General features: G+C 41.7%; 1 protein-coding gene across 1 annotated transcript; it reads right to left on the bottom strand.

The window, feature by feature from the left end:
* Positions 1-692: 692 nt before the first annotated feature.
* On the bottom strand, positions 693-15,873 carry STX12 (syntaxin 12). Its single transcript, XM_082777472.1, has 9 exons — positions 15,747-15,873; positions 12,092-12,161; positions 10,098-10,197; positions 8,140-8,277; positions 7,231-7,274; positions 5,260-5,365; positions 4,689-4,761; positions 4,436-4,518; positions 693-2,038 (listed from the first exon to the last, which is right to left on the bottom strand). The coding sequence occupies exons 1-9, from the start codon at positions 15,856-15,858 to the stop codon at positions 1,946-1,948; spliced, it is 819 nt and encodes a 272-aa protein (XP_082633598.1). The 5' UTR covers positions 15,859-15,873; the 3' UTR covers positions 693-1,945.
* Between the last annotated feature and the right edge of the window lie 711 nt (positions 15,874-16,584).

Raw genomic sequence — 16,584 nt, 5'->3', positions numbered from 1 at the left:
CTGCAACTCCTCACGCTTCTGAGCATCACTCAGGATTGCTGCTCAAAACAGTTCCTGTGGAGCTTAGCTGTGTAGCTGCTGCAAAACAAGGAAGACAAAGGAGTCAAGCAACTGCAGCAATCCTAAGTCCAGGGAGCTGGGTTAGTGTTCTCAATTCCCACTGCCTGAAATTGGCTGGAAATAAGGCACCCAGGCTTGCCTTAAAGCAGGGGAGGGGGTAAGCTCTTTCATTTCTTACAGAGGTGTAAGATCCAAAGGAATCTCCCCCTACAGCAGACAATGCATGAAGCAGCAGGATCTATTTTTAAATAAGGAGCAGAACAACACGTAGTCAGTTTCCTTGCTCTCAAGTAAGATTTTACAGTACAGCTTCAGCAAGGACTTCAAGTTCTACTGCTCTGCAAATAATCAAGGTTTACCTGCATCAGAGTCAATTTTATATCAGCTACTGTGGTTTATATCCATGTGAGAAAAATCAGTGGTTTCAGCTGTTTCATTCTGAAGAATCAGGGCCCACACAATTAACATCAGAAGAAACACTGCTGTTGCTTATATAAAGCAGGGTAGGTGTCTAAATCACAAGAGAAAGAAGCTGTGACAAAGGCTTTTAAAAGTGTTTATTAACAGTTATTAGATGGAATGATGGCGCAATAGTGCAAACCACTGTGCAATTGGGAGAACATCCTCCCTTCCCAGCTTTCACATTTACTTTATTATACAGGAGACATGGAATAAGGATTAAATACAAAATGGGTCAGTATGATGCATTTACCACACTGTGTTGGGCTTTGGACAGATTGCTGTTCCCTCAGTGCACGTCAGTTCAGAGCTACACAGTGAGGAGTGCTTGCTACATTCTGTCCAGCTCTGCTAGCAAGACAGTTGGAACCAGCAATCTTTTTCATTTGCACGCTCATCCACAGTCTCAAAAACCTAGCACTTCACCCAACCAATTTCTGCACTTTATTTCATAAAGAATGGAAAATACCAGACATTCACAAGCCATACAATATTTGCTAATACACTACAATAATCTTCAAGATGCAAGATTTCACCTATAACTCATCTATCTTGCTGGCTTGTAAACCTGGAAATGCCCACTTCCTTATATTTCCACAGTTTTCTCCCTGAAAAAAACAATTAGGACCAAGCAGCTAAACTGTGTATTTTAGTGCTTTGAGTCAGCATTGGAAGAGATTTATTTGTCTAATAACAAGTCAGCTAGTTTCTCTAAGGAAGCTGCATTGACAGACTGTAAGTTAAAGGACATCCCTGTCCTCAAATTATGTGTTCCAAAAAAAAAAAAAAAAAAGCCATGCACGGAAATTAAAAACAGTGAGCCTCAAGGCCAAACTGACCAGTTACTAAGTACACAGTGGTTCCAACTATCATCCATACATACTTCTCCTTGCCTTTCAGATCTGCAATGGCATCTCTCTTCAATTGAATTTAGAACACAGCCACTTGGAGACTAATAAAAACCATGGGGCTGGAGACTTTAGAAACTGATGAATTAAGGTAGTGCAAATTATTGTTGTGCCCTCTTTGAATGTCATTCTTATTCCAGTCCAACAAGTTACCTACACATATAAAAAGTTAAGATTGTGCCACTTGTCAAAAAACAAGACATCTCCAATTATTGATCACACTTCAGCGTACAGTTGGGACAGTGAATAATACATTACAGAAAGCAAAACCACAAGATGTTAGTTACATAAAACAATATAATTTGTATATAAACTGATATATACTGTCTCCATGGTTCACTAATTCCAAATACTAGTTATCTGCACATTAGTTGCTAATATTAGTTGCTATTACTATAAGTAGTACCAGCTTGTGCTCTCTCAGGGTGGTCAATTCATTTCTGAGACTAGTCAGCCTGTTGGTGCTGGGGGGAGGAGAAGGAATTCTCAGCAATGAGACAAGGTTCCATGTGAAGATTTCATTTTTTTGTCTGCCAGATAATCAAGACTATGATTATAGAAACCACAGCAAGACCAACAATCAGGATACAGATCTTCTTACGGGATTTCTTCTAATGAAAGAAGAAAAAAAGCCACTTATACCAAGAACAGATGATGACAAAGAAGCAAGAGTTTTATCAGTTAATGTAACTAATGTTTCATCCTGGCTTGCATAAGAAACAGTGTGACCAGCAGGGCTACGGAGGTGATTGTCCCCCTGTACTCAGCTCTGGTGAGGCCGCACCTCGAGTACTGTGTTCAGTTTTGGGCCCCTCGCTACAAGAAGGACATGGAGGTGCTTGAGTGGGTGCAGAGAAGGGCAACGAAGCTGGTGAGGGGCCTGGAGAACAAGTCCTACGAGGAGCGGCTGAGGGAGCTGGGCTTGTTCAGCCTGGAGAAAAGGAGGCTCAGGGGCAACCTTATTGCTCTCTACAGGTACCTCAAAGGAGGCTGTAGCGAGGTGGGGGTTGGTCTGTTCTTCCACGTGCCTGGTGACAGGACGAGGGGGAATGGGGTTAAGTTGCGCCAGGGGAGTTTTACGTTTGATGTTAGGAAGAACTTCTTTACTGAAAGGGTTGTTAGACATTGGAACAGGCTGCCCAGGGAAGTGGTGGAGTCACCATCCCTGGAAGTCTTTAAAAGACGTTTAGATGTAGAGCTTAGGGATATGGTTTAGTGGGGACTGTTAGTGTTAGGTCAGAGGTTGGACTCGATGATCTTGAGGTCTCTTCCAACCTAGAAATTCTGTGATTCTGTGTAACTAGCTTCAGTGAACTAGAGTACTCAATATCCATACTTATTCAGCGGAAGTAACCAGAGCAGTCTGTACACTTGCATGTTCCTTAAACAGCATGATCCTGCAGCTAAATGTAGCTAGCTTAGGAGCACAGTGGTCCAAGACAGTCAATTAAGTCAAAATGCAACAAGATTTGCTACTTTTACAGAAAACACGAGCTTTACTTCAAGTTAGCTACAGAAAGGGAATTTAACGCCTACCATATATTTTTCACCCAAAGCGATGCCCCCATGGCTTCAAAGGAAAGCTAAACATCTCTAGCTATTTGGATTTTCTAGGTAAAACAAATAAAAACACTAGTCCTCTGATGCAGTCTCCACATAGCAACTTGGAAGTGGTGCAGAGGTATCATCGCATTTCTACAGTTTAAATGATTTAATATATAGTTACTGTACCTGGACTTTACAGCTTTGATCATCTTATTCATTGTAGGAAACTAGTCTGTCTACATACACCAAATATTTATAACTTTAAAGATTTGAGACTAGTTATAATACTTCATTTTCTGTCCAGAAAAACACATCTAATATATGCCTAATAGCTTCCAGACTTGGATTTATTAAAAGTTTTGAAATATTAGTAAGAAAGCCATGGAGACAGGGAATACTACATGTGGCCAGGTGGCAAAAGCTACCTTCCCCTCCTTGCAGCTTAAACAGCACTGGAATTCTATTGCTTTCCAGCATCTCCCCACTCAATAGCTTGAGAGCGTCCAGTTCTCTACTTTGTATGGGAGTCTGAAGTCCCAGCATTGAAGCGTTTATAGGACTGACTCCAGCAGAACCCTTGCTCCTTCACAGAACCTAAGTCCACACGTAAGGTACAACAATCACAGAATTGTTGAGGTTGGCAGGGACCTCTGGGTCCATCTGGTCCAACCACCTGCTCAAGAAGGAACACCTGCAGCAGGGTGCCCAGGATCAAGTCCAGATGGCTTCTGAACATCTCCAAGGAGGGAGACTCTACAACCTCTCTGGGCAGCCTCTTACTAGCACTCAGTCACCCACACAGTGCAGAAGCGCTTCCTGGTGTTCAGATGGAGCCTCCTGTGTTCCAGTTTGTGCCCACTGCCTCTCATCCTGTCACTGGGCAGGCACTTCCATGAACAACAATGAACAGATGCTACAGAAAACTATGAGCATTGTAAAGGAGATTTAAGCAGCAGTGAGAGCCACTGCAAAAGAGTGAATGGGACAGGAAGGTCAGACTACAGGATAGAAACTGAGTGGTTAGAAAGTTGCTGTAAAACCAGGTCATCAGAAATTTCCTTAATCTGGGCAAAGATTTTATTTGTTTTTGCATCTTTACATGTAATTTTGGCTTGGCTGATGTTTACAAGATGGGCACAACATGATAATTTGTTGTTAGCAGAACTGTTCTGCCCTCTCCTGAGAATGGCAAAGAGACGAATATTTTACTTGCTAAGCATATACAGAGAATGCATAGTCTGTCTGTTCCTTCATCTGAATTAGAACGCTAAATTCAATACTATTTTTTTGACTTAAGTGCTTTATCTATTCCTTTCAGAACTATTTTGTGTGAATGCCAGCTTGCACAAGCTGTTCTTAAATAGCTCGTTTGGTGTGATACAATCCTTAATATGTGTCCTGCTACGCCTGTACCATTATTGCTCACCTGTACATTGATAATAACGCAAGCACATAGAATTTACCTGATAATAGGCAGCTCTCTGTAACTGCTCGCTGGCTCTTTCCACATGAACTTCTGCACTTTCCACATTTGCCTCTATGCTATCTATGGAAAAATAAGAGAATGTGTTGCAAAAGAATTCAAAGCTTCACTGTTTAGAAAAAAATATCAGAAATATGATGATACTTTTTATACAAAATATCAGAAAAATTGAACTATGCAGGCAGATGACGCCATTAAACTAAAGAGAAACTTCCTATTATCCAAACACTTACCAATCATATCTCCTTGGTCATGAATCATCATGGCTAAATCCTTAAATATCTGATTGACATCCAAAATATCTGCCTGAAGACAAATTTGACAAGTTACAACAAACACTGGTTACAGCTTTTCTAAGCCTCATTCTTAGTACCTCTTCTGAACATTGCTTGAAATAACAGAATAGATACCATCATTTACTGACATAAGGGACTTGATGCTACTGTTGATGTAACTCAGGATTAACACCAAAGCCTGCTCCTCTAGTAGTGGGAGTAGTTCCCACTACTCACTATTTGTTTCATGCCACTAACAATTAGCACGGTAGGGAATTGAGATGGACATTGTGACATGAGTTGCTCCTACCACCTCTGAAGGATCACCAGGATCTTTCCTTTCACTGAAGGAAAATATACCTAGTCTCCTTCAACAGGAGCAGGGAGATTGATCTTGGCATCAATCCTCCCTACAAGGAACTCTGTTCCTCCACCTTCAAGTCTCTTCAGCCCATCCCATTATTTAGCACTACACAACTTCTTTGGTTCATCTCCAAATACTGTTAACCATGCAGAATCTACTGTTCACCTCTAACTGCCTGATTGCTGTTTCTCTTTCTTTAATAAGTTCAAGGTCCTGTTCAGTTATTGCCACATCTTCTTCCTGAGATTGCATTTGATTCCAATCTTCACCACTAGGAAGAGATGGAAAGAAAATAAGACACTGTTTGTTTCAGCAAAGGCTTATTTCCATACTAAATTTATAAAAAGTAACAGTGAATTGAAGTTGAAAAGACTCCTACAAAACAATCTCTCAAGTTCCTGGTCTTGCAACCAGATACAGAGGCAGATTTATGACAACTACAAACAGGAACAACTGCATAGTAGTGACAGGCCAGGAAATGTGAAGGAACTGGAAAACAGTACACGCATATGATATTCTATGCTAGGATGTGACCACTGCCTATAATGTTATATAACTTTTTTTTTTTTTTTTTTTTAATATCTGTACCTTCCTTTCCTCTCACCATCCACCCCAAAAGGTGGGATCAATAAGGGTGAAATTCTTGGTGGAAAGTAGCCTGCAAGCACAACACTATCAGAACAAAAGAACACCTGAGAAGCATGTCAGTTCAAAGATGCTCACTTGCTATCTGGCATTTGGAGATACGAATAAAGAGTATATTTTAATTAGTTTAATTAAGAACTGCAAGTTAAATCACACACCAAGAGAGACGTTAAGAAAGAACTCTGCACCTCATCTACCCCCATCTTGATTTCAGCACTTTGTAACTGTATGTTACACAAACTTTTGCAGTGAAGACAGCACACATAGTACAAGGTCATCTCCGTGTTCTGCATAAGAAGTTCAAGTGTAGCATCAGGGAAGTGTACCTGAAAACACTAATGTCACAATATGCCTGTTGGGTATAGAAATCTAAATCACACAACATATAAAAAAGAAACCAAATCAAGCTACATGTCTAGATCATAGACAGCCGAAACACTGGAATTCAGCTCTGAGATGACCGTAGGGTTTTCAGGTATTTAAGGCAGAAGTTTCTGACATGTAGCACACAAGGACAATTTTAAAAGTAGAGTAGCTGCTGCTACATGCTCCTGTATCTCAATGAGCCAAAGGCCTCTGCATGAACAGGTACTTAGGTGGTTCCCCTTCCTTTAGTAAGCAAGGCCTTCAAACTCATCACAGCATATGTGTAACTGAACAACGTGGGGTCTTCAGTTCTGACTCAGTATATGGAAACACAGGGCTAACAAAGGGGATGCATACCAAACAGCTGATCAGATGCAGCACAGTTTGCAGAGGGAGTGTGGGTAGATGAGACATGTAAGCTAGGTCTCGAGTTGGAACACTAGGAGGTTTATACAGATAGGGCCAACATATTTCACCCTGCATTTCTAAAATACATATAGTAGAAACTGACACAGTAATCACAAACTTTTGGAGTGTCTAAAGTTCATTTTACTCACACTACAGAGTTGATAAAATATGCTGCATACTTACTTGCTATGCAAGCGCTGTTACTGCAGAAACTATACAAGCATCTGACGCTATCATAATGTTGAGTTGTGCATCGCAACATCAATTTGTTATTATGTCCAGGGCTTCTGAATTTAAGACAGCCTTGTACACTAGTCTGTAATAGCTCTAACTTAGCTGCTAGATAATACCCAAACCTATAGAATAGGTACAGAATAAGCTCTTTGTGGAAAGAGTCATGGTGATGGAAAACATGTCTGGTAATCTTGTGCTCAGTCCAGAAAACCAGAAGCTCCAACTGCTACGTTTTAGGGACTGTACTATTTCCATTGGGGCAGTAATCAATAACCTACATTTAAGTATAGTAAAATACTGTCATATGCACTTAGTGTTTTTTTCTATGCTGTATATTACAAGTACTGTAATAATTGCATTTCACATCTTTTGGCTTTTCATTTAGCTAACAGAGCTTTGCCCAAGTTACAATAATATACCTTACTACAATGATTTTAATTATACATAAGTAACAGTAAAAAACAAGAATGCAAGAAGTGTTACCTATCAAATGAAACTAGCTGTTCTTCTCTGAACCGCTCATCAGCCTGGAAGAGATAAATGAGTTATTAGACTTGTAGACTACCAGAAGTAGCAGCAAAACCAACTGACATATCTAAAAGACAAAGGCATGTACTGTCCAGACAGTTCTTTGAGAATGCTACTGTCACTTCAACTTTCAGATTTAACTTAAGGTAATTAAAACTAGACTTAGATTCATCTTCAGATTTAATTTTTAAATTTAGATTGTCTCAGCAAATATCAAATGCAACTGAGAGATGAAGAGTGAGTCTGTTCACTCAGATCAGGTGTCATTGTCTGTCACTTATTTTTTAAGAGCACAAACCAAGTGATAAAGGTATTCCCTTGTACAAGTTAAGAATGCATACTTAATACAAAGACTTGGGACAAGGGGAGAAAAATGCTTTCACTGGTCTTTTTATCATGACTTCTTAAGAGCTACAGGAGCTCTTGTAAAAACATAACAGGGAGAATAGGGAGAATATTTGAATATACATTGGAGATGCTAGCAAGACAGAAGCTACAATAAAATAAAGCGCGAGGTTAAAATGTAATTTAAGTTATGGTAAGCTTCCAATCAACCTCAATCTTTATAGCCTAGTGCTGATGTCAAAGACCAGCCTGCAAAACTAAGCTATTAGCTGTACTTTGACTTCCCATCTCATCCTCCACAACATTTGCAACTACAAGGATTCCTTCCCTCTTCTACTAACCTTGAGGAGAAGCACATTAAAATGAATGCCTAGTACTTATGACATCTGGAATGACAAAATAACGTACTGAGGCCTCAGTTATGTGTCAGTAGGCAGATATGAAGCTGACTGGCAAGTAGAAATCTCTGAAAACACTTGTAATTCTCTATTTGTAGGAATTTTGTAGTGACGTACTTACAGAAATACGGGATCCAGCTCTTGCCCTTGCTACAGTCTCTTTTTCCTTCTCTGATACTCGTCTCTGTATTGCCTGGAAATTATTTAAGGCTGCGGAGAAATCATTCATTAAACGTTCTTTCTGAAGCCTCTGTTGACGCTGAAGAATTGAAACAAAAACAAGTATTCAGATATTCCCATTCACTTATTGTAACCAGACACTCCAAAACATCAAAAAAACACGCTGCCATTCAAGTGATCTTTTGATTCCACCATTCTGGATCTGGAACTGGAGAGAACAAAAAGCCCATCATATTTTCATTTGCCATACCAAATGTCTACGCCTTGTTAGTGCAGAAAAAAGTTTCGTGCAACACAAAACTAGATTTAAATCAGAGAATTAAGACTGAACTAGAGAGGAGTTCTACACTATTAAGTTTATTAAAAACACATTCCAGTAATCTACCTCATTTAATTACGTACCTTTTGGATACTTACAAACTTTAACCCTCTATTCCTTTACTTAGCCAATTCGTCTTAATACTCTCTTTTCCCAGTAAGGCTATCACCTTAACTTTCTCACAAAGGAGGCCTGAGCACAGCAGAACAACTCTGGATGTGTGGGGCTGTCTGTTCTCAAGAACACGCCCCACTATCCCAGCTTAGTGAGCTGTCTCTCTCAGCCATGCCACACAAGCCTGCTGTTATTTTAATCAGAATATCCGTTCTGATAGAATAACAATTTCAGTTTATCTTTTCTTTAGTATCAAGTTATTTAGCTTCCCTAGATCACCTCCTTTGAGTGTTGTGACATCCCAGTTATGGGAAAAATGAAGTTGTGGAAAAAACTTGTCCCAAGGACAGTTAATACTAAGGCCAATTATGTTTTCCATTACAGAGATTTACAACAGCTGTCTCAGGGCTCCAGTATTCTGGAACAGCTGTTCTCAAGCTTTCTAGTATTGTGATCCTTCAACAAGCTTGTATCAATTCAACAGCGATGTCTAAGAAAAAAGCATTTTCAATGAGTTCTCCCCTGCATAAGCTGCTACAGCAGCCTTATAATACTCTGCAGTTTTCATCTGAGCTGTCTGGAAGCAATAGCCCCTCTGCCAGGAGAGATCCTCAACACGATACAAGCTCCTACAGATTTTGACTGAACAGCTCCATCAGGTTTCATTTACCTTCAGAAGTTGCTGCCACATTCAGCAACATGCATATGTCAATTTTGCTCACCAAAAGGAGATAAACTGAAAAATACTTGCTGAACAAACATGCAAAACATGGCCATGCTTACAACTAGCATTTAAACCTTTAAATACAGAATTAGATCTACTAAGAAAACAGCTGCTGACCACAGATCATCCCACGAGAGTATCACAAAAGCATATAAATCAATACCACAGTACTGATTTAAAGTAGAGTCGAGAAAACTTCAACAGCAGAGGACTGTCCTTTCCCACAGGGAGACCATGAAGGACTGTTTAGCAATCATAATCCTTGCCTCACCAAATTTATTCAACTATGAGCAAAGTGAGAGCTCCTTCCCTCCCCCACCCCCAATACAGCTAATGAATCACATGCAAGGGAAAACTTTTTTGCAGGATCACACTTCATATTGACATGCAGTTTGCACTAAGCTCTTCTCCTAAAACACCCTCATGTCACCAAACACTTCCTGATCAAGTGTATTTTTCAGAAATTTACTCAGAAAAAGAACTACATATGCAGGTCTCCATAAACATTTACAGTTATTTGCTGCTGTTGAAAAGTGTCATGTTGTCCCTCCCCCACCTCAATGTCATAGTCAGGACATAGCCAGCTTAATTTATTTTCCCACTTCAAGAACTGTCTTCACTGCAGAAGGCTGCTGTCTTTTCAGCTGTGCCAATTCAAGCTCAATGAACTTGTGTTCTAAGTTAGCTTAATGAAAAAAGGGACCAAAAAAACCCATCCTCCATGTAAATTCTGTGTGCATACCTGTTCAGAAGCAGACAGAGGAAGTGGCAGAGACCCCAGCTCCTTTAGATATTCATTGGTCTCTTTGGCAAGGCAGTTTGCAGAATGCTGTAGCTGTTGTCTAAAATAAGAGTTCAGAAGCAGTTATACAAGTTTCTTCCAAAAAAGCAGTCTCTGAGCATTTCAGTTTTCACAATATCAACCAAGAAAGCATTCTGGGTTCACATGTCTTTATGGATCCTTTTTCAGTAATGGAAACAGCTTCTACTTTGAGAAATGCAAGGCCTTTTCCAAATAAAGGCCTTAAACCCCCCACTCAGTCACAACATAAAGATTCAAAGCTATCTACTAAAAGGATCTACTGAAGCAGCACCTCCATTAGTACTGCAGTTACAGGAAGCCAATGGTTACATGAAGTATAATGTTAAGACATCATCTTGTACATGAAATACATGGTTTATTAGAAAGATTAGTGCTTCTCAGAGAACAGAACTGCAAGTTTCATTTGGCAGCCATATGTGTATATGTAACAGCAGAGACCAAGAAAATACAATAATAAAGCAAGGATCAAGTTGTACTGGAATTTAATAGGTATAAGATGTGTCAACAGATCTGGGTACTCCACATGCACAGCAGCACAAGTACAATTTAGGACAGGTAAGACAGATGCTTTATTAACTACAGCCATAATGAAAAAACATTCAGACAGCATCTCTCTCTCCCTCTGCTACCTTGTTCCATGCCAAGCAACTGCAGACACACAACCTATATACTGTTTTAGGAGGGAAAAAAAGTAAGGAAAAGGAATCACTTCAATATTAACAAGCATGTTATCCCCCCTTGAAGGGATTGACTCCTTGAGTAGCCTGTTAACTGCCACAATTCTACAAAGCAATCAAACAGAAAATGTGGCAATATGGAGAGATGTCTCTTGGTGGAGCCTATAGGAGTAGCACACCCAGTGTTAGGTTAGAAATGGGGAGTTTGAAACAATCAGACATCACTTTTTTTTTTTTTTTTTTTTAATAGAAATGTTCCTTTAGGATAAACTTTTCAGCCAGACCTCTCAAATCTTAATAATTCTATTCTTACACCACGTCCGTTTAAGTGAAAAGCAGCTATTTAGCCCAACAGATCACATGAATTGGCATATTCAGGCTGCATTACTATCTAAGTTGTCCAGCAGTAGATGAACTGCATAAGCCATCTAAGCCTTTTGTATTAAATTTGTATGGCAGCTGACAATTTGTGGAGTACAACCACTCACATCTTAGTGAAGAAGAGCCATTTCCGCAACAGAATTAGAGTGGAAATACGTTAATTTGGTCACCAGTGATTAGTTCTTTGATCTACTGATTAAGTACAGGTTAAATCACCTGAACAGCTCAGGAAAGCAGATTCCTTTTTCTCTTTGACTCTGATCACATCCTCTAAATGCAATGTACATTAGCATGAACTATCACCGTGAGTCATGCGTTTATCCAAAAATCCACTATTAGAAAAAAATTGGGATGTGGGATATTCAGAGTTTCAAGGTGCAGTCACACAAGAGATAATGGAAGAACTCGCTTTCAAATTTCCTTACTCCAAAAATTGTTCTTCTCATAACTTGCTATTTATGCTTTTCAAGTTTGTAAAAGATGCACAGACTTTTCTTTGCTGCTTTTTACTGCTCTTACATGAGGACTAAGTACCCAGTATGCCATTCATTCCTTTTAAACCACAAGTGAAGCTATTAAGACTAGTCCTCAGTATATTAGCCATGCATTAGCTGTACTTTACTACCCTTTTTAGATACTCTATACCAGTTTCTAGTCAGTCCTATCCAGCAGCTTAGAATGGCTTCTCCAGAGTCCTGGAGGCACATGCCGCGAATTACTTAACACATCTAGTCTTTTTTTTTTTTTGTGGGACTACATTAAATTGCATCTGCCCAAAGCAAGTTATTCTGTTTCTCTAAGAATACAGAGGCAACTAAAAGAACCTACATAAAAGTTAACTCAGTTAATACTTACAAGTTTTCGTGGAGCTTGCTGGAATCCTGCTTGGTTCCCAGCTGGCTCATCAAATTCTTTATCTGCACAGCTATGATAAAGAGATCACAAGATTAGTTAGTAAGACAAGTTCTAGAGTATTTTATTCCTTTTGAAGTTATTCTTCCAGCTTCTCCTAAAGAAGGATTTCTCTTAACATTTCACTTAACTCAGGCTGGTAAAACACCACTTATGCTTTGCATTTAAAGCAAAGAATGCATTTTAAACATCCCCATTTAGATGCATTCTAGATTACTAGACCAACTTTTCATCTAAGAACATGATAGAGGGGTGTACGTATCCTGAAGGCAAATACCTGTAGCTAAAGGCATGCCATGCTCCTCTTTCCTCACTCTTTGTTTCCTCACACTCTTTGTTTCCTCACACTTTGTTAGTTTTTGGAACTAACAAAGTTGTTTGTTTCTAACAACCTTATTTCAGCATTTTAGGCCATACCTCTCCTACAAAGGAAGGCTGAGAGCTGGGCATGTTTAACATGGAGAAGAGAAGGTTCCGGGGAGACCTCATTGAGGTCTTTCAATACTTTAAGGGGTCTTATAAAAAAGATGGACTCTTTACTTGGGTAGATAGTGATAGAACAAGGGGGAATGGTTTTAAACTAAAAGAGGGGAGATTTAGATTACAGATTAGGAGGAAATTCTTCACTCAGAGGATGGTGAGGCACTGGAACTGGTTGCCCAGAGAAGCTGTGGGTGCTCCATAACTGGAGGCATTCAAGGCCAGGCTGGATGGGGCCTTGGCCAACCTATTCTAGTGGGTGGCATCCCTGGCTAGGACAGAGGGTTGGAGATAGATGATCTCTGAAGTCCCTTCCAGCCCGAGCCATTCAATGATTCTATGACTGTGTTGCCATTTTCACATATTCTAAAATTGCTTAATATATTAGTGCTCTGTTTTAAAAACGGATCTGAACTAATTGCACAGGTTGCTAACAGGTTTTTTATATTTATATATATATACACACACACACACACATATATATATATATGAATTATGCTACTCATTATAGCCAAAACTTGCTGCAGCACTGGCACAGTCTTTCAAGTACAACAGATAGCACTGGTGTACTTCACAGTTATCTTACATCAATTTGAAATCAGGTTGTAGCCAAAGAGATGTTCTAGCCCTCTTTTTACCATATTACTCTCTTTCAACGGTTTCCCTTGTGCAGGCACTAAGTATCATGCAACCACAGTATGAATAGCATTAAGCTGTTAACCTTTCTGAAACGCAACTACCGCTTCTTCTCTACCTCAGATGATTATACTTGAACAGATCAGCAAGCTCATTTGCTGTAGCTGCACATTTTTTAGCATTATTAAAATAAAGATGTTAGGAGCACCACTTACGACAGCAGTACAGTGCTTGGTTGGCTCAGGTTGATCCTGACATCATATCCTATCCCCTCCAGTGGTGAGACAGGCAAGATCAAGAACGATCAACTCAATATAGTTCTACAGACAGCTTAATGGTGTTGAAATATCCAATGAGTTTAACAAAATTTACTTGCAGTTCAGTGAGATCCTACCATTGCAAGTTCTGTTATTAGCCTGGAGCATGCCACTGCAGTTAACAAAAGGCGTTGCTAAAGAAATATCAGGTTCCTACAACAGCCAATTCTTTTAAAGGGATGTCCAGCAGCTTATAATAATGGCAATTCAGATGGAGCTACAATATGATTTAATCAGTATTTAGGCAAGGATTTTGACTTCTGCATACAGCAAGCATAACAAGTTTCTTGGCTTCTGTTAGCTCATACAGCGAAGAGCTGTTTAACAACAAACACACTGAGACAAACACAACTTCTAGCAAGACCACAATAATTTCACTGTTAGTCAAGTTAAACTGACAAATAACGCACCAACTGTGTTCTGCGTATGGATATCAAGGACCAGGCAGGTGGCATTTGTGCTATAATGTCTAGATACTTTTGCTATTTATTTTTTCTCTCCTTTGGAGGAACGTTCCTGTACAAGTCTCACTTCCATGCCAGGCAGTGTGTTTTTTGTTCTCCTCTGTGCCAGGTTGATCAGTCTGCTGTGCTTAGCTTATTTCAGCCAATAACAATGCGCAGAATCTACATTAAATGACAGAAAAGCCCCTAAGAGGCCAAAGAACGAGGCTGGAGCTCTTCACCTTTATTCTTTAGATGCTGGGTATAAGTATCAATATAGATAGCCTCCTCTGCCAATAGTTTTCAATTTAAAAATACTTTTTCAGGCTGTAAAGTCATCCATATACAGACTATTACGCATTTCAGATTATTTACAGCATTTTAATCTCTCCTCTAGATGTTTAGGTAACATAGAGCCTTGCAAGGAATAGTTTTACCAGCTCCCTCCAACAGTTCACTGTACATTTTGTGTGAGGTGCTAATTCTACTGAGTTTCCCAAAAGGAGGGAATAAAGTTCAGCTGTGTCCACTGTTTGGTTGCTGTTTTTCCCTACAAGGGATAAAATGAGGAATGCGAAAGCTTAAGGCTTCAGTTGCTCTTCTCAGGTTTGAATGGAAGTCTTTTATAAATGCAGAACACAGTTAATTACCATAACAGTAAATCAGATGTTCTGTGTGCTCCCAACTACCTTGATAAAAAACTGTAAGGCTATTTGTTTCATTTGAGATAGGCGGCACACTGAGATAGGAAGGCTGCTGGTCATGAGACAGTGGAGTATCGTACAATAAATAAGAGAAGCTGAACTGACTAGAAGATCATAGAGAAGTCCCATGGAAGGGAAAAAAGAAAAAAGCCATGTTATCTGGCAAACTAGGGAGCAATTTTACAGGCAGCCATGGCTATACCAAGAGGAAACAAACATGACCGAGGAGAAGCAAAGCAGTCTCAGCAACATTCATAGCTTTGTGTAATCAAACTGGATAAGTCACCATCTTACAGTAGAAAAAACATTTTCAACTGACCTTGCCTTTGTGTGCATACATTTAGACAGCTAATTCTATTTTTTAGAAAGGCAGCATGTTTAGGAAGGGGTTGTATCAATAACTCTTTTGGAAATGATTCAATTTGTAAGCAGTATTTCAGTGATCAGTAACAGAATTTCAATGACTACCTTACGACATTGATAGCATTCTCTAACGACAAACATATGCCCAAGAAACTGCAACGCCATTTCGTTAACGACACTGTTCGGCAGCAGAACATTTCTTTGCATAATTCTGCTCGGTAATTTAAGAGGAAGTCGCAAGTAAATATAAGCCTTCAGGAACTCCTGCGGCAGCAGCTTCTCCAGGATGCCCGGAACGAGGAGGGGTGAGGACCTCTGGCTCCCCACTTCCACACGGCCGCGTCACACCCGAAGGCACCCAGACACGGAGCAGCAGCCCAAAGGCGACAGCGGCTGGGCTCGGCTCCGCGGGGGGCTCCCGCGGGTGGATAAAAACGCCACGACCGCGCACGCTGCCCGGGCTGGCGGCAGCTGACAAGCGCCAGCTCTCGTTAAACCCCAGCGAGGCGGGTGCGGAGCTGCCGCACCGGCCGGCTCTCGGCCCCCGCCCGCCCCGCCGGGACCCTGCCGGGGCTCCCCCCGCGGGGGGCTCCCGGTGAGGCGCGGCGGCCGCCGGGCTCCGCTCCACCCCCCCGCGGGTCCCGGCCGCACTCACTGTACTGCGCGATGCGCTGCACGTTGGCGCTGCATGTCTGGATGATGCCGCCGAAGTCCCGCGGCGGGGGCGGCGCCCCGGGCCGGTAGGGGTCCAGCGGGCCGTACGACATGGCCGGGCGGAGGCGGCGCGGCTCGGCCGGGCCCAGCTGCCAGCGCCCCACCGGCCCCTGCGCACGCGCGGCCGCCGCTGACGGGGCGCCCGCCTGTGCGTGAGGCGCCTGCGCGCTCGCGGCGTGGCGGGGCCGCCGGGTGCCGTGGCGACGGGGCGGCCCCGAGGCGGGGCTGTGGCTCCAGGCAGCGCGGCCGGAGCGGGGACTGGCTGAGGGGGGAAGCCGCGACCTCCCTCTGCCCCTGCCGGGGCTCGTGCTGGTGCTTGGGCTGGGCTGAGGGAAGGAACTCCTCGGTTTTGTCAGGTCGGGCGGTGTCTCGATCGGACTCGTGCTGTGGCCAAGCGCCAAAACCCGCAGGAGAGAAGGAGGGGGATGTGTAACTGCAGGGCCGGGAACAGGGGCAGACGAGCCTTTGGGCATAATCTGTGCTCTCATGAAAGCAGTACAAAACAAGACCGTCAACATTTTAGGCCTTGGGAATAGATGGGAAGAGTTCTGCTGTAGCATCTCTGAAAGGCAACGAATGATACTGACTTTGTAAAAGGCCTAGAATTTATATAGTTGTGGTTTAAAGCCAGCAGATGGCTCAGCACCACCACACCACTCTTCAACTCCCCTCCCTCAGAAGGACGGGGGAGAAAATACGATGAAGAAGCTCATGGTTGAGATAAGGGCAGGGACATCCCTCACTAATTACTGCCACAGGCAGAACAGACACAGCATAGG

This window comes from Aythya marila (genome assembly GCF_965140915.1).
Source record: "Aythya marila genome assembly, chromosome: 22".
Classification (NCBI taxonomy): Eukaryota; Metazoa; Chordata; class Aves; order Anseriformes; family Anatidae; genus Aythya; species Aythya marila.
This window is presented reverse-complemented; position numbering and strand designations above follow the sequence as displayed.